The sequence below is a fragment of the Enhydra lutris genome, unplaced genomic scaffold, assembly GCF_002288905.1.
Source record: "Enhydra lutris kenyoni isolate GAN:26980312 unplaced genomic scaffold, ASM228890v2 scaffoldscaffold39, whole genome shotgun sequence".
NCBI lineage: Eukaryota > Metazoa > Chordata > Mammalia > Carnivora > Mustelidae > Enhydra > Enhydra lutris.
Window position 1 is genome coordinate 25,071,076 of NW_019154123.1, and position 14,957 is coordinate 25,086,032.

The window sequence follows — 14,957 nt, forward strand, 5'->3', positions numbered from 1 at the left end:
AGGAGTAAAAAGAGTGCACACCCTTGGAGGGAATGAAGAGCTAGCACTGCACGGTGTCACAGTCACTGCTGAGATAGGAGGGATGGGCCCCCAAGAGGCCAAGGAGACCATAACCAACGGCAGGGGGTGGGGGGGGGAACCACCAGAGGAGCTCAGCACACACACGTCACTAAGGTTGGAAGCAAAATTAAAACCTGGCACCACTGGCGGGCACTATTGAGGGGGAGGGGACTTGAGACCACCACCGTGGAGAAAGCCAGCCCACCCAACAGATGCGGGGGGTGGGGGGTGGCAATGCAGAACTCAAGGATGGAGCGGCAAAAGCATGAACAAACTTGGGCTGGCAGTTTCGGGTCTGTAAGCTTTGCTTCTCAGAGCAGAGTTCACACTGGGGTGAGGGATGGTGGGCAGAAAGGGGAGGCCAGTGCTAGGGCCCAGGGAGATGTGGTGCGGCTGGGGGTCAAAGTCCTGTTTCACAGCCAGCATATAGCTGCACCCCACCTCCTGCAAGCTCGTGTTGGAGGAGAGAATTCTGCCCTGAGAAGCAACAAAAAGATCTGGGCACAGAACCCAAGGGTTCTGTTTGAATAGATCTCTGATAATAGATCATTTTCGCTTTCATGCCCATATCCATTTTATACCCTGGTAGGGTATAAAAAAATTTTTTTTCTATATATTTAACTGCCCCCTCCCCCCAAAAAACAAAAACCAGACAAAAAATTTCTGCTAACTTTGCCCCTTGGACGCTGAAGCTGGGCTCTCCCCTTTTCTCTGGTCTGCAGATGGAGAGCAAAGCCGCCACCCTCCCTACACCCGAGGGCTGCACGTTAGCCCCGAGTCTGCGGCGTTCTTTCTGGGAGAGCCGCCTGCACGATAGCCAACTGAGGTCAGGCAGGTAAGGCTTGCTACCGCCCGCACACCAGCTGAGCGCCCGTGGCTGTCCCTGAGCTCTCAGAGCCGCCTCTCCCCAGGCAGCAAACAGCTGACAGCTCAGGGAACCGAGAGGAGACAAGACAGTGGTGTGCTGCGGCTTGGGGCCGTTTCCCTTGGTTCCAGCTGGGCCTGAGATGGGAAAACAGCTTTTTGTTTTGTTTCCATTTGCATTTAACTTAAGGGAAGTGCTGTGTTGAATGCGGTGATGTTTGCACACATCTTCCCACTTCCGCGTGCAGGGCACCGCAAAAGCACATACGCTCCCTGTTCTGGGTGGAGCTGGAAAAAAACAAAAACTGCCGCATCTGCAGTGAGGGCAGCAGGCATCCTGTACGTGACCAGGTCAACAGCACAAACACACACACCTACACCAGTACACACACGGACGTACGTATGGTACAAATGCTGTGCACAGCTGTTTTCTAGTATAATTTACAAAATATAGAATTTGGTATATTTGTTAGATCTCCAAGGATTTCAAGAGTACAAAATCAAAAATACAAAAAAGACAAGTTGGGATCCCCACCCTCCCACCCCAGTGGCATCTTTGTTTGCTTGTGGGTCTTATACGCATACAACTAGCGTAGTCTAAAGAAGGGCACAGAAAGTTGTTTTATTTAATAAATATTCTTTTTCTCAGAACCACCCCTCCTTGCCTCAAGTCCTCTCACCTCCCCCGCACAATTCGCTCTGTTCCCCTTGAAGAGGCCTTGGCTACGTGTGTAGGTGTGGGAGGAGGACTGTGGAGAAGGCCGCAGTCCAGCCACAGCCCACACTCCTGCCAGAAAGCCCCTCCATGGGGCAGGAGCCGTGGCCTCTGTCGGAAGTTGAAAGGCTCACACAGGAAACCGGACCCCTGGGGCCTCTAGGTTCCCGGGGCCAGAGTCGCACCGCCGAGCCACCCGCCCTCGGCCGAGGCCTCCCCCTCAGCCCTGTCGTCACATGCCGGGCTGCCCCACACCGTAAGAGCTCCGGCAGCTCCGCTCCACCCATGCAGCAGCGGCACCCATTAGAAAACTCGAGATTCAGATCACGCCTAGTGGAGTCTTCTACGGAGGAAACATCTTTGGTCAGCTTGGTGCTCGCAGGACGCTGGCACCCTGGGGCCTGGGACGGACGCTGCTGCCTACCCACAAAGGCAGAAGCTGCTTCTGGAGTCAAAGTGGAAAATCTCACTGGCGCGGCCACGTGGGCTAGAGCGCAGGCTTCCACCTGCCCACCGGTGCACAAAGAAGCCATTTCTGTTTCTCTGGAGGCCAGGCTGCCTGGCATCACCAGGTAGCAGCTGCTAACTGAGCGGGGGCCCCCCGTTGAGGAAGTAGGTCATCATCTCGCCTTTGCCCTTGACCTTGACCACACCCCTGCACTCCAGCTGGTAAGTGTTGGCAGCCAGCACCTGGTACATGTCCGTGGTGACCTGAGGAGGCAATGGAGGAGACAGGATAGGCTGTGGTTAAGCTAAGCTGTGAGTCTGTTGTCTGGTGGCTCTGCCTTACTATCCCCAACAGGGCGGGCAGCACCTCCCGGGCAGGGGCTCCTGGGGACTGACAGCTGCTCATCCTTGGAACTGCCTGTTAGAAACCAGAACAGCAGCACCTACTCCGTGCCAGGCAGTGTGGCCAGTAGCTCACCTGTGCTCTTTCAGTGCTGCTCAGAGCGTGGCCTGTGGTCCCTGAACTGCCTGTCACTGTCCACAGTGAGAGGTGCAGAAGGTGAGCAGACGTGGGCATGTCCATAGCATTCCGGCCCTGCCACCATCGAGAGCGAGCTTAAGACCAGTGTGCTCACTCACGTCTCACTCCACCACAGGCAGGTAGAAAGCCACTGCTTATCTCATTTAATCTAAGGAAAACACTTTTTAAAAAAGATTTTATTTATTTATTTGACAGATCACAAGTAGGCAGAGAGGCAGACAGAGAGAAAGAGAGGAGGAAGCAGGCTCCCTACTGAGCAGAGAGCCCGATGCGGGACTTGATCCCAGGACCCTGAGATCATGACCTGAGCCGAAGGCAGAGGCTTAACCCACCGAGCCACCCAGGCGCCCTAAGGAAAGCACTTTTATCTCAGGCTCAGACAACCTAAGTCCCTTCCCTGAGGTTCCACTGCTAACAAATGGCAGAGCCTGGATTCAGCTGTGTGTCCGACTGCCCATCTGCTTTAGCTTTTGGAACAGAGAGGGGAACTCCCCAGTGGCTTCAGTCATCACTGCGCTAGTGCTGGGTGAAGGAGAAAGGCTGACCAGAACAGCAATGCAAGCGTGTGTCTTGCAAGGTGACCTGACAGCTATGTGAGCACACCCTACGACACCCCTGCTGAGGATCCTGGCCCCGCCTGGCTATCACGCCTGGCTGGGCTGCTGGAAGGAGAACTGCTGTGTGATCACATGTATTCCAAGAATGGGAATGCCCTATGCAAAGGTGAGGTGCCAGGCCACTGTGTCATTGCAGAGTCCTTCACTCATCTATGGGTGGGGTCAGAAGTTCTGTACACACGTGCCTCTCTCTCTCCATCTTCCGTCTTGTTGTCCTTTCTCCTCTTGGCATAGGGTTGGAGGGGAGAGAAAGCCATTTGGCCCAGTCCCTCCAACAGCATCTACACACCAGCCAGGCCTGGTTGATCTGGCCAGGGCTTTGCGGGGGCTGACCCTTTGTTCAGAAGTCCCACAGGAGAGAGAATTTAAGGGACACTTAAGCAATGTCAGTGTGAGCAAGGGGCCTTGAAGAGAGCACAGGTCAAATGGGAAAAAGACCAGGGAAGCTAAGTAATCTGCCCACAGGCTTACGGGGCACTGGAGGTTGGAGGGTACAGGAAGAGAGCCCGGTCTAGGGCCTCACTGTTGTCGGATTGAAGCAGAGGGAATCAAGGAAGGCCTGAGAAAAACAACAGCAGCTGGAGAGAGGCAGACCTGGGCATGACAAACACCAGCTTGCAAAAGAGAGGAGTGAAAGTCTCTGCGTCTCTGGCCAGCCCCCTTAGCTGTTGGGAGCACCATCCCAGGGGGACGAGTGGCCTTGCCTGAACCAGGCCCCGAGTGCTGGGGGCTCCGTTCGGCAAGACCTTGCTCCCTGCAGCCATCTCTGTGTCTCCTCGTGCGCATGGATTGTGACAGTAGCACTCCTGGCTTGACATGAGCCGTGGCTCCCACCTATACCCCCAATTCCTCCTGTGGCCAGTAGAGGGCTTCGCACAGGCGTGAAGATACGTCCAAGGTCCTGAGGGCTTGAAACACAATTGTGTTTTTCAAGCTCCCAAGACACAGCCCTAACTACCTTCAAGTTTGGCCGCGAAATTCTGACTAGGAACTGTGGGCAGCCTGCTCAAAGCCCACGCAGCATCAGACAGAAGCCCGCCATGTGGCTGAGGTGGGTGGTGGATGTTCCAGCGCTCACCTGGATGCGGTCAGGCACACCGGTGCTGTCCATGCGGCTGGCCACGTTCACTGTATTGCCCCAGATGTCGTACTGAGGCTTGCGAGCCCCGATCACCCCAGCCACCACGGGGCCGATGTTGAGCCCTGCAGGGGACCGAAGTCAGCATGTTCATCAGGGCTCAGACCAGAGCTCACACTCACTGTCATTCCCCTTAGATACTCAGGGTCCTTTGGGCCTGAGGCCATGCTTGGCCCTGCTTGGCCCTGTGGCTCCCACTCCACTACTACCATTAAGGGCCTGCTAACCCCAACCACAGAGGTCTGTTCACACAGCACTGCTCCTATGTACTAGCCAACCAGCCAGCCGGCAGCTGCTGCAAGCCCGTCACCAGGAACGTCCTCTTCAAGTGCACAGTGACCTGCATCAGCCAGCGGCCTTTCTTTAATCATCCCTCTCAGTGGCATTTACGTTTTCACGTCAATTCAGACTCCATGTACCATCACTCCCCCTCTCCTTACTCCTCACCTCCTCTGTTTCTTTCAGGGGCACTGCAGTTCTTAGAACCTAGCTCCTAACCCACAGTCTCCTCTCTGTCCAAGTGATCCTCCCTCTGGGTATCTAGGCTGGGGTAGGGCTGTCGCCATGACCCAGCACCAGGAGGCAAGGCCGCTGCCCTCTGCCTGGGCTCCCTGTCTCACTTCTGGCATGTCTGCTCTAGTCTTTCCACCCTCCCAGTCTTACCCACCCCAACCCTGCCACTCCACTTCGGCTGTGCTGGCTCCCCACATGAAGTGTCCTCCCTCCTCTGCAGGCAAGAGCCTTTCCCAACACACCTGGCTCAACTGACATTATCTAGACATTTCCTACCATGTCTCCATGCCCCTGGGCACTCCCTCTTATCACAGAAACGGTCTGTCACCAGGGGGTTGCATGAAGCCTCACTGTTGTGTGAGACGCAGGACCACAAACACGGCAGAAGCTCCCAAACAGCAATGTCATCCGTCCATTAGATACCGCCCACCACAGCCCTTCTCTTCAGTCCTGCCACACCACGTGGAGCTTTTCACCCCACCTGCTCTTCCCAGGCCCAAATGGCCGGAAGCCAAGCTCACCAATCTTCATCTGGAAGTTGTTGAAGGAGTGTTCATTGATGTACTTCATTTGGTCCATGAGCTTCATGGCAAAGTCGGCCAGGGCTTTGATGTGGCTCTTGCCCACCTTGTCGTACGTAGAGTCATTGAGGCCTGAGGCGGCCATGTAGGTGCTGCCAATGGTCTTGATCTTTTCCAGCTGCCTAAACCGATCCTCGCTGATGATCTGGATGGAAGGAGGTAAAACCTGGGTCACCACCACGGCTGGGGCACTGAGGTCTACAGGGAAGGGAGCAGCGTGGCCCCCCACATCCCCCCAAGTTCACACAGGGGGCCGATCTCCACACCAACTCAGTGTAAGACCAACAGAGCAGGCCTCCTCCAGTACTCACCCATGTGAGGTGGCCAGGTGCTACCATCTGCCCTGCACCAGGAGCCCCAAGCCAGCTCCCTGGTCATTCCAGAGCCTCTTGCCCCGAATAGGGGCTGCTGGCCATCTCCCCGCCTCTCGGGCTCACATCCCCATCCCTCCCAGGGATATGTCCTCGTCTTTGTCCAGAGAGATACACTTCTTCCAACTCCAGGCCCTGCCAGCCAGGAGCCTGCCCAGACCCATTTCACCCACCTTTTGTTTCCCCCTGCCCTAGGACCTTCATAGGCTGCTTCCAGCACAGTCCCGTCCCAGCTCCATCATCCTTCACCCCAGGCATTACATTCCCACTGGGTTGGCCCCCTCATACTCAACACTCAATGAGCTCCCAGGGCCAAAATGCCCTACTGGCACGGTGTACCCAGCGCTTGGCACACACTGGGGACTTGGCGAAGGTGCATACTTGTGTTTCTGTCCATACTGTTCAGGGCTTTGCATCTTTGTCCTTCCTCCTCCTTTAGCCTGAGAGTCCCTTCTTCCTTGGACTCTCTCAAAAGCTGGGCCCCGGCCTGGGGCCTGCCCAGCCTTAGGGGGCATGAGAGGAGCAGCAGCGAACGGGGAGGATTGGCGAGACAGCCAGGCAGGGTCAGTGAGATAGCCGGGCAGGGTCTCAGTGGGGCACAGCCAGGGTGCTGAGACTTCAAACCCCAGTAGCCGGGGCTGGAACACCCACCCTGCCACCCACCGCCTGGAAGCCATGCCGCATCCGTGAACCTGTTTCCTCCTCTGTGACAGGCTCGGGGAAGAAATGGAGGCAAGGTGCATGTCCTCAGGTGCCCCAGTATCCCTCCCACTCCAGGAACCCAAGCTCCCCCAAGCCGTACCTCGTCAAAGTCGGCAATGATCTCATTGAGCAGCCGCAGGCACTCCACGCCCTCATTGTTGGCCTCCAGCTCCACGTAGAACTCAGAGAAGTTGGCGATGGAGGCGAACATGACGGCCACACACTCGCACGACTGGTAGTAGAGCTCGTCGTTGCGCCGCTCACGGGCCAGGAAGTGGGCGGCCACGTCCTTGGGCAGGATGTTGTGCAGCAGCCGCCTGTTGTAGGCCTGCAGCTCCTCCATCTCCTCCTTCTCCTCCGTGGCCTAGGACATGGCAGCCGCTCAGAGGGAGGGCCATGCACCCGACGCCTCCGGGGGGGCCTGGCTTTTGTCCTCTGTGCCGTCCCCCCCGCCCCCCCTGCCCAGGCTCTCCACAGGGAGCAGCTGGTGCTCTGGCCATCAGGAAGGGGAGAGACGTGTACGCCCCAGCCTGGGCCCTGCCTGCCCCTCAGAATGTGGCACGAGGGAGGGTGTTGGCCCTGAAGGAGGGAACCCCAGACTGGAAACATCCTTAAGGAGAGGCCAAAAGCATCCTGTCTGGCCAAAGCTAGACCGAGGCAGGGCATTACGGGGCTGGTCCCAAACCACGCACACCCCTTAAGGCCCTCCAGCTACCAAGCACTCTTCAATCGTCCATTTTTCTCTTTGTAGCAGGAACTGCAGTTTGATAAGATCACTTTAATAGCCTGGCCCCATGGAGGATGGCCTAAAGCCCTGCCCGTTCTCCGGGGCTCCCACAACAGCAGACTTGCCCCAGGCCACACAGTGGGGGTGCCCCAAAATGCCCCCCGGGGCGGGATGAGGACATCACCATTGACTTTGATTCCTCCCCAGTTTGGGTCCTGGGTCTGGGAAACTGGGATCTGTGGTCATTCACCCTCCAGGTTAGAGGGAGAGTGCAGAGCCCTCGAGTCAAGAGGCCAACGGTGGCCCACAGGCTGAAACGCAGAGACAGTCATGCAGCAAGGTGTGCAAGGAGCCATGTGACACAGGAGGTACAAGTGTAGTCTCCTGCCTTCCTCCCCCTCGATGGCAAACAAAATGGCCCCTTTAACTGGGAGTCACCATGTCGGTAAAATAGGCAGGTAAAGGATAAGTAGCAGAGCCACTGAAAAGATCTAGGCAGCCTGCTTGGGCCTTCCCTAACTACATGTGGAGGCCTATTTGGCAGCAACAAGATTCTCCACAAGAGCCAGGACAATTTCTGTGACTCTCGGGGTGGGTGGTGGCTACTTGTGGGGAAACAGCTGGCACACCAGCCAAAGGCACAGGACCTGCATCCAGCAGCTGTGGCAGAAAGCTTAGGGGCCCTGAGGCTCAGAGGCCTGATGTAGCCCTGTGCCTTAGGTGAGAGGACCCATCACGCCCAGAGTCCCTGGAAACATGGCCTTGAGAATGGGGGCCATGCCTAAGGAAGTTATTGGACCCTGAGACGCCCGATGGGCCCAGTGGGCATGAGCTCTCTTCTAACCCATGTGACCTTTGCTCCTGTGAGGTGAGATATTTTGCCTCCATCCTCATAAACAGGGCCACCTGCTCCTAGCTCTGAAACCTGTGTGCCAGAGGGAAGGGCGAAGTAGGGATCGCTGTAATTCTCATGGAGGAGGTCCAGCTGCTCCATCTGCCCCTGCAAATGCTCAGCCTGCCTCCAGCCCTACTGCCTGCTGAGAACACAGCTCCTTTGATCAGCCCCGCAGGTGGCAGAAACACAACACGCACCCTTCCCTTGTACATCTGCCCAGTGTCAGGCAGGTGGTGGTGGAGGCTGGGCTTGGGACACTGGGAGCATGGCGACTGCTGGGAACAGAGGCCAAGTCCCGACCAGGGACTCCTGCCACATCTGGACAACTTTGCCCTGAGACAGCTCCCAACATAGCCAACTGCTTCTAGGATTGGGCTCTGGCCGGGAAGGAAGATTCAGGGCCCCACAGACCCCCCTGCTGAGCCTAATAAGGTCAGTGCTGTGGGAGAGGGACAAGACTGGGCTCTCCCAAGAACTGAGGCCCAGTGGTCCGCCCAGGAGCAGACTTGATGCCTCCTGCAGATGCTTCAGGGAAGCTAAGGCCCGCAGGCTTCCCCATCTTCCTGTCAGCACCACACCCACCCACCAGGGCCAAAGATCCAACAGCAAAACTGGCTTCTGGATTAGACTAGGGATGGGGCAATGGACTATCACTCACCCATCCCAAGAGCCTGTGTTCAAGTTTTTGCTTATTGGCATGTTGTTCCCCCTTCCAAAAGTCCGGGAGGGGGACAGGAGATGGAGGGATGTGTAAGCATCCTGAGCCTGTTGCAGGGGTTCAGTGGAGAAAGGCCAGCACCCCTGGCAGGTGGAGACACGCTCACTACCCCCCACCCCCATACATCTGCGCACAGGCCTTCTTAATTGTTCTCTAAGTGGGAGAGGAGCTGCTGTTGCCTGAGCTCTGGGGTGGGGCTGTGAGGAAGCCTCAGGCTGCTCTGCTCAACCCTGGCAGGCAGCTTCACTTTGACCCTGTGCACTCAGGAGCCGGGCAGACATGGGGTGAGGCTGACAGGGCAGCAGGTCACAGGCAGGCTGAATGGCAGGTTCACCCTTCCCTTGCTTCTACCCCTTTCTCGAGGTCTCTACAGCACAACTGAGCTGCACAATAGCAACCATCTTGGGGGTGGGGGACTTCCTTGGGGCTCATGCAGGAGGTTGGGTGTGTGTGTGCGCAGAGAAGTGGACGGACATCAGCCCTAGGTACCCTGGAGTCTCGTCAGCCTCTAGGAGAGAGCTGGAACCTCCGGGGAGATTCCCCGAAGGAGAGGGCTGGGAGCCAAAAGAAGGCAGGGAGGCAGCAATGTGAGCCAAGAAGGCAGAGCCTCACCCTGGAGGTGTCCCAGGTCCCTCCCAACACAGGGCTGCCCAGGGGCATGCCACATGCAAAACAGGTTCCCTCCAACCTCAGGGCATCCGTTCAGCAGGGACCTTAGCCAACCTCGTGCAACACATCCAGCAGCAGGGGCAACTGGATTCCCCATCTTTAACAAAAACTCGGGACCTCCTGCTACAGCCTGAAGACTTGAGTCTCAGCGTTAGTAAGAAGCTGAGGATGAGGAAGCCTAAGTGGTTTGCAGGTGAGCCGGAGAAGGAGTCTAGAAATGGAGGCCAGGCCAGGGGAGGCAGAGACTGGGCTGGGATAACAGGTCTGAGGCTGCCCAAGGGGAAGATGGCTTTCTCACCATGAATGCCCTTGGGCGCCCTCCCTGGAACTTCTGAGGCCACCTAGCAGGTGACGACAGCAACTGGGTCTCCTGCGAGCACCTGGAGCCTTATCCTGCATGTGGCCCATTGGCATCCCCTCCTGCACGTGGACACCATCAGGGCGCAGGCACAAAGCCGGGAGGGTGGAATGCGGGACACCTAGTACCCCACTGCCTCTGTCCCTGCCTGGGCCACCTCTCTCCAGGGCAAGGGCACAGCTTCCTATCGATGGTCTTTGATGCCCCTTCCATCCATTCTCCCCTGGAAGGGCCTTCAAGCCAGTTCTGGTCACGTCAAGCCCTGCTCAGCAGCCTCCCCATACTCACCTCTTGCTACTCCTTCCTACCCACTCCTGAGACCTTGCTGCCCACACCACAGACTGGAGCTGGCCATGCCCTGTCCCTGCCCCTGGATGCACACAGTAGGGTCTGCTCAGGATTTGTGACCCATCCAATTCCCAGCACTACCAAGGGAGGTGTGTTTGGAATAAGCTCTGGGGTTCTGCCCCTGGGCTCCTGAAAGAAGGGAGCAGAGCTGCTGGGACCTGGGGCACTAGTTGGGGGGGTGGTGAGGCCTCAGCAGGACACCCCAGCAGTGCAGAGCTAAGGCCCAACCAGCCCAAGTGATGAGCCCGTTCACTCACAAAGTGCTGTGAGGTGTGGATGCTTCCCCAGCCCAGCCCCAGGTCACCCACCTGCAGTTTCCAGAGGAAGTCCAGGCGGGCAGTGGACTCCACTTGCTGGGCATGCAGGTACAGGGCCAGCACGAACACCGAGATGATGATGGGCGTCACCACCTTCAGCGCCACCTTGGTCGCATGCTCGGGGCTGCAGGCCGAGGGAGATGGCCCGGCGCTTCATGGTGGGCTCCAAGGCCCCTGCTTTTCTCTTCCTCCCACTATGCCCCCTTCTCCTCACCCTCCTGCTCAAGTTTTTCCTGACGTAGGGCCTCTTCCAGGAAGCCTTCTTGGCTGGCAGCCCCATCTCAGCCCCTGCTCCCACCAGCAGCTCAGCAGTCGTGACTCCTTTCCTGATGCCCCCCCCCCCCCCCCCGCCCGGGAACCTTCTCTGGTCACATGAGGGGATCAGTGAGGCCCTGGTAAAAGGCAGTATGTACATCCCTGGTCTCACCCAGTGGATAAGATAAGGCCCGTGGGCACAGTAACAAGGGAGCCAAGCAGGCCATGCTGACCAGCTCTGGGCAAGTCTCTTAACCTCTCTGAACCTTAGTTTCCTAATCTGTAAAATGGGATAACGACACCCACATCTAAGAATTAAAGATACTGCATAAAAAATTCCTTGCGCAGCACCTGACAAACAGTAGGAACTCCAAAACTGGTAGCTAATAATGGCTAATTACATTCCTGCTAATATTATTAGTAAGTACTCTTAATAAAAGCAGCTATCCCAGGGCACCAGGCTGGCTCAGTCAAATGGCTGACTTGATTTCAGCTTAGGTCTTGGTCTCAGGGTGGTGAGACTGAGCCTGGCGACAGGCTCCATGCTGGGTGTGGAGTCTCTGCTTAAGACTCTCTCTCTCCCTCTCCCCCTGCCCCTCCCCTCCCACATGCATGTGCACATGCTCTCTCTCAAAAACACCCCAAACAAACAAAAACCCCCACACAAAACCAAGCAGCTCTCCCAAACCCTGCTCCCTGTCCCAGCAAAGAGCCCAAACCTTGAATGCTGCAGACTCCCTACCCAGCAGCCGCCCCAGGGCAGGGCTTACCCTACAAACCCCACAGGCCTTGCCTTGGCTCCTGTCTTCCAGAGCGGGAGCGGGGGCAGGGGCCGGGGGGTGAGGTCACCAGCTCCCGTTCTCTTGTGCCTGGGATCTCACACATGCTCCTGGGGAAGAGCTTGATGGAATGTGGGATGGTCTGTGGGTCCAGATGACCCAGCTACTGAGTCTGCAGACCACCTTGGGGTGGTGGGAATCATCCAAGAAGCACATCTACCCAGGGAGGCCCCCTTGGTATCCGGTGAGGAAAGGGTTTCCTGGCCCCCTCCAGCCTCCTCCTTCACTGCCCACCTTGCCGCCAAGGTCCCCTCCCCACGGGGCACCACTGCCTTCTCTCCTGGGCCCTGGGCAGTTGGACTCTAGCTGCTCGGCACCAAGGACAGGGAGGAGCTGTATGGAACTTGGAGGAGCAGATCCACTCACCACTGGGAGGTCCCGTTGTTGTTGTTGAAGTCTCTGTGAACAGGAAGTGGGGAGGGCCGTTTGGGGCTGCTCTTCTGCATCGGCAGTCTCCACGCTCACTGTGCTCCCCTACCCTGCTTGGCCCCCCTCACACTGCCATGTCCCCACTCCTAGCTCTGCTACCCCATGCCCACTGCTACTACTGTTGCTCTTTCGTCCCCCACCCCCAGCACTTCTCTGGATCCAAGGATACTTTCAGGATGGGAGTCTTGCCGAAAGCCCAGCCCCAGCCAGTATCTGGTCACCATGACCACAAATCGCCAGCCCTTACTTGGGGCCCCCCAGCACATCGACCTGGGCAGAAGTCAGCCCACCTCCCACCCCAGCACTTTGCCGCATCCAGAGGAAGAGAGACATGACCCTGTGCTGTCCGGTGTGGCTACCACAGCCACATGTGGCTCTTGAGCCTTCCCACGTGGCTAAAGTTACAATGTTCTGGAAGTGTAAAAGAGCTACTAGGTTTTGAAGAATTAGTGTGGGAAAAAATGTAGTAAGTTTCATTCATAATGTTATATTGACTATGTATTAAAATAATATTTTGAATATATTGGTCAAATACAAAGATTAAAATTGCATGTTTTGCTTTTTTAATAGAGCAACTAGAAAATTTTAAATGATGTACGTGGCTTGCATGATTAATCTATTGGGCAGAGCTGCCCTAGAGCCAAGCCAGTGTCTCCCAAACCAGAAAGGACCTCTCTGCTCTCTGCTATTGCTCCAGCAGGAGGAGAGGAGAGGCTAGGGGTGGGGGAAGGAGCACATAAGAAAGAGGAGGCCAAACTTCCAGCTCCTACCCTGATTGGAGAGTAGAAAAGCCTGGACCTCCTCCCTCCCCCGGTCCTCACAGGACCGCGGGCTGCCCCGTTCCTGGAGCTACTGTGTCTCCTGGCTGGCTGCCCACAGCTCCACACGCCACTGAGAAGAGCGTCCTTGGATCTTAGACCCTTCATTATACCTTCCTTTGCTCAGGTGACACTCTCTTCACTAGAAAGTGACATTTCTGACACTGGAGTTATAGCCTGTTTCATCCATGAATGTTCTGCCACTGGCTCAGTGCCTGGAATACGGGAGGCCCTCAATAAATAGCTTTGGATGAATGGATAGAAGGATGAATGGATCCCTTCCTATAACTTGGAGAAAACACAGTTGGCTGCATTTTCTCAGGGGACACAGAAAATTTTTTGCACTTCCTGGTGTGTGTGTGTGTGTGTGTGTGTGTGTGTACTGGGGTGATGGGAACAGAAGCGTATTGACATCAGGCACTTAATGAACATTTTACTACTATGGATATGATTTCCATTTTACTGGGAGCTAGACAGCCTGGGTTACAACTCTCAAGCCTGCTACCTAGATGTGAGACCTAATGACTCACCGTCATAACTAGGAGCCTTTGAGCAGTGCACAAATTACCCAACCCATCCATGGAAGCCCTGTCTACTTGGCTGGGTTGCTATGAGGATGAAAAGGGATAATGCATGTCCCAGTGCCTAGCTCGAGGCAGGACACAGAGCCCAAGAACAACAAAGACTGTTTTTCTGCTCCCACAGACCTTGCTATTCAGCTCTGTCGAATCTTGACCCCTCCCTGGGCCTGAGGTGCCATAGGCTGACGGAGTTAAGTGAAAACAGCTCATCAGAGGCTGCCCTGAACAAATGAGGAACAATTCACTGAGTCTTGAGGGCAGGACTGAGTAGCAAACTGGAAGCAGAAGGACAGCAGGACCCAGTCACCCTGGGGCCACCCCCCATACTGGGGAAGGGAAGGAGGGAAACAAGACACTGAGGTGCTTTGCCCAGGCGGTCAGCTGCGGAGGAACAGAACACTGCCCTTGCAAGGCCCCTGCACCCCAAGCTCCCAGCCACCCACTCTTCCGGCCTCTCTGCAATGCTCCAGACCCAGCCAGGCATGGGGGCGGGGTGCCACCTACATGGCATTGGCGGTGACCAGCAGGTCAGCATTGTCAAAGAGTGTGACGCGGGGCACCTCGACGATGAGCACGTATGTGAGCTCAATGGCCAGCATGAGCACCAGCTTCCCGATGCAGCTGATCTGCAGGAACACGGAGCAGGCCAGCAGGCTGAGCAGCACGCTGTAGGTGAAGTACTGCGGAGAGAGGGCAGCTAGCTTCAGCACCCTGGCCCCACCTCCCCTGGCCCACCCACCCTCCAACATCCCCCCCAGTCTGAGCTGGCCACAGGCCAAGCCTGCTCTGAGGGTATTTCTGCTGCTGCAAACTTGGGAGGTAGAGAAAGGGCCCGGGTTAGGAACCAGGAGCTGGGGCTCCAGCCCGTGTGGCTAGGGTTAGGCAGTAGAGCCCCGAGGTTAGAGCAAGGCTCCAGGCTCCCACAGACCTGAGTCTTACCCCTGATTTATTATGGACTGTCTGTGTGACTTGGGCCATTTATTATTCAACCTTTCGAAGCCTCAGTTTCCCCATCTGCAAAAGCTCGTGTGTCATGGGCTCACTGAGACGGTTCCATGAGTTGAAACCACCTGGTGGCTTATGCCTGGCGCCCTCAGTAACTGTGGGGAGCCTAGGCGCCCCAGCCCCTGATCTGCAACTTTAAACCCAAAATTCTGAAAACGGCAAGTGTTTGCGAGGTTAGAGCAAGGCTCCAGGCTCCCACAGACCTGAGTCTTACCCCTGATTTATTATGGACTGTCTGTGTGACTTGGGCCATTTATTATTCAACCTTTCGAAGCCTCAGTTTCCCCATCTGCAAAAGCTCGTGTGTCATGGGCTCACTGAGACGGTTCCATGAGTTGAAACCACCTGGTGGCTTATGCCTGGCGCCCTCAGTAACTGTGGGGAGCCTAGGCGCCCCAGCCCCTGATCTGCAACTTTAAACCCAAAATTCTGAAAACGGCAAGTGTTTG

General features: G+C 56.4%; 1 protein-coding gene across 1 annotated transcript in view; it reads right to left on the reverse strand.

The window, feature by feature from the left end:
• Positions 1-1,549: 1,549 nt before the first annotated feature.
• Positions 1,550-14,957, reverse strand: part of LOC111155044 (adenylate cyclase 5) — a 146,092-nt gene continuing 132,684 nt past the window's right edge. The window contains exons 15-21 of the mRNA XM_022515072.1: positions 14,008-14,183; positions 12,042-12,074; positions 10,573-10,705; positions 6,650-6,913; positions 5,417-5,621; positions 4,323-4,447; positions 1,550-2,350 (exon numbers count right to left, since the gene is read on the reverse strand). Coding sequence (XP_022370780.1) covers positions 2,222-2,350; positions 4,323-4,447; positions 5,417-5,621; positions 6,650-6,913; positions 10,573-10,705; positions 12,042-12,074; positions 14,008-14,183 — 1,065 coding nt within the window. The 3' untranslated portion in view covers positions 1,550-2,221. The remainder of the gene's footprint in view (positions 2,351-4,322; positions 4,448-5,416; positions 5,622-6,649; positions 6,914-10,572; positions 10,706-12,041; positions 12,075-14,007; positions 14,184-14,957) is intronic.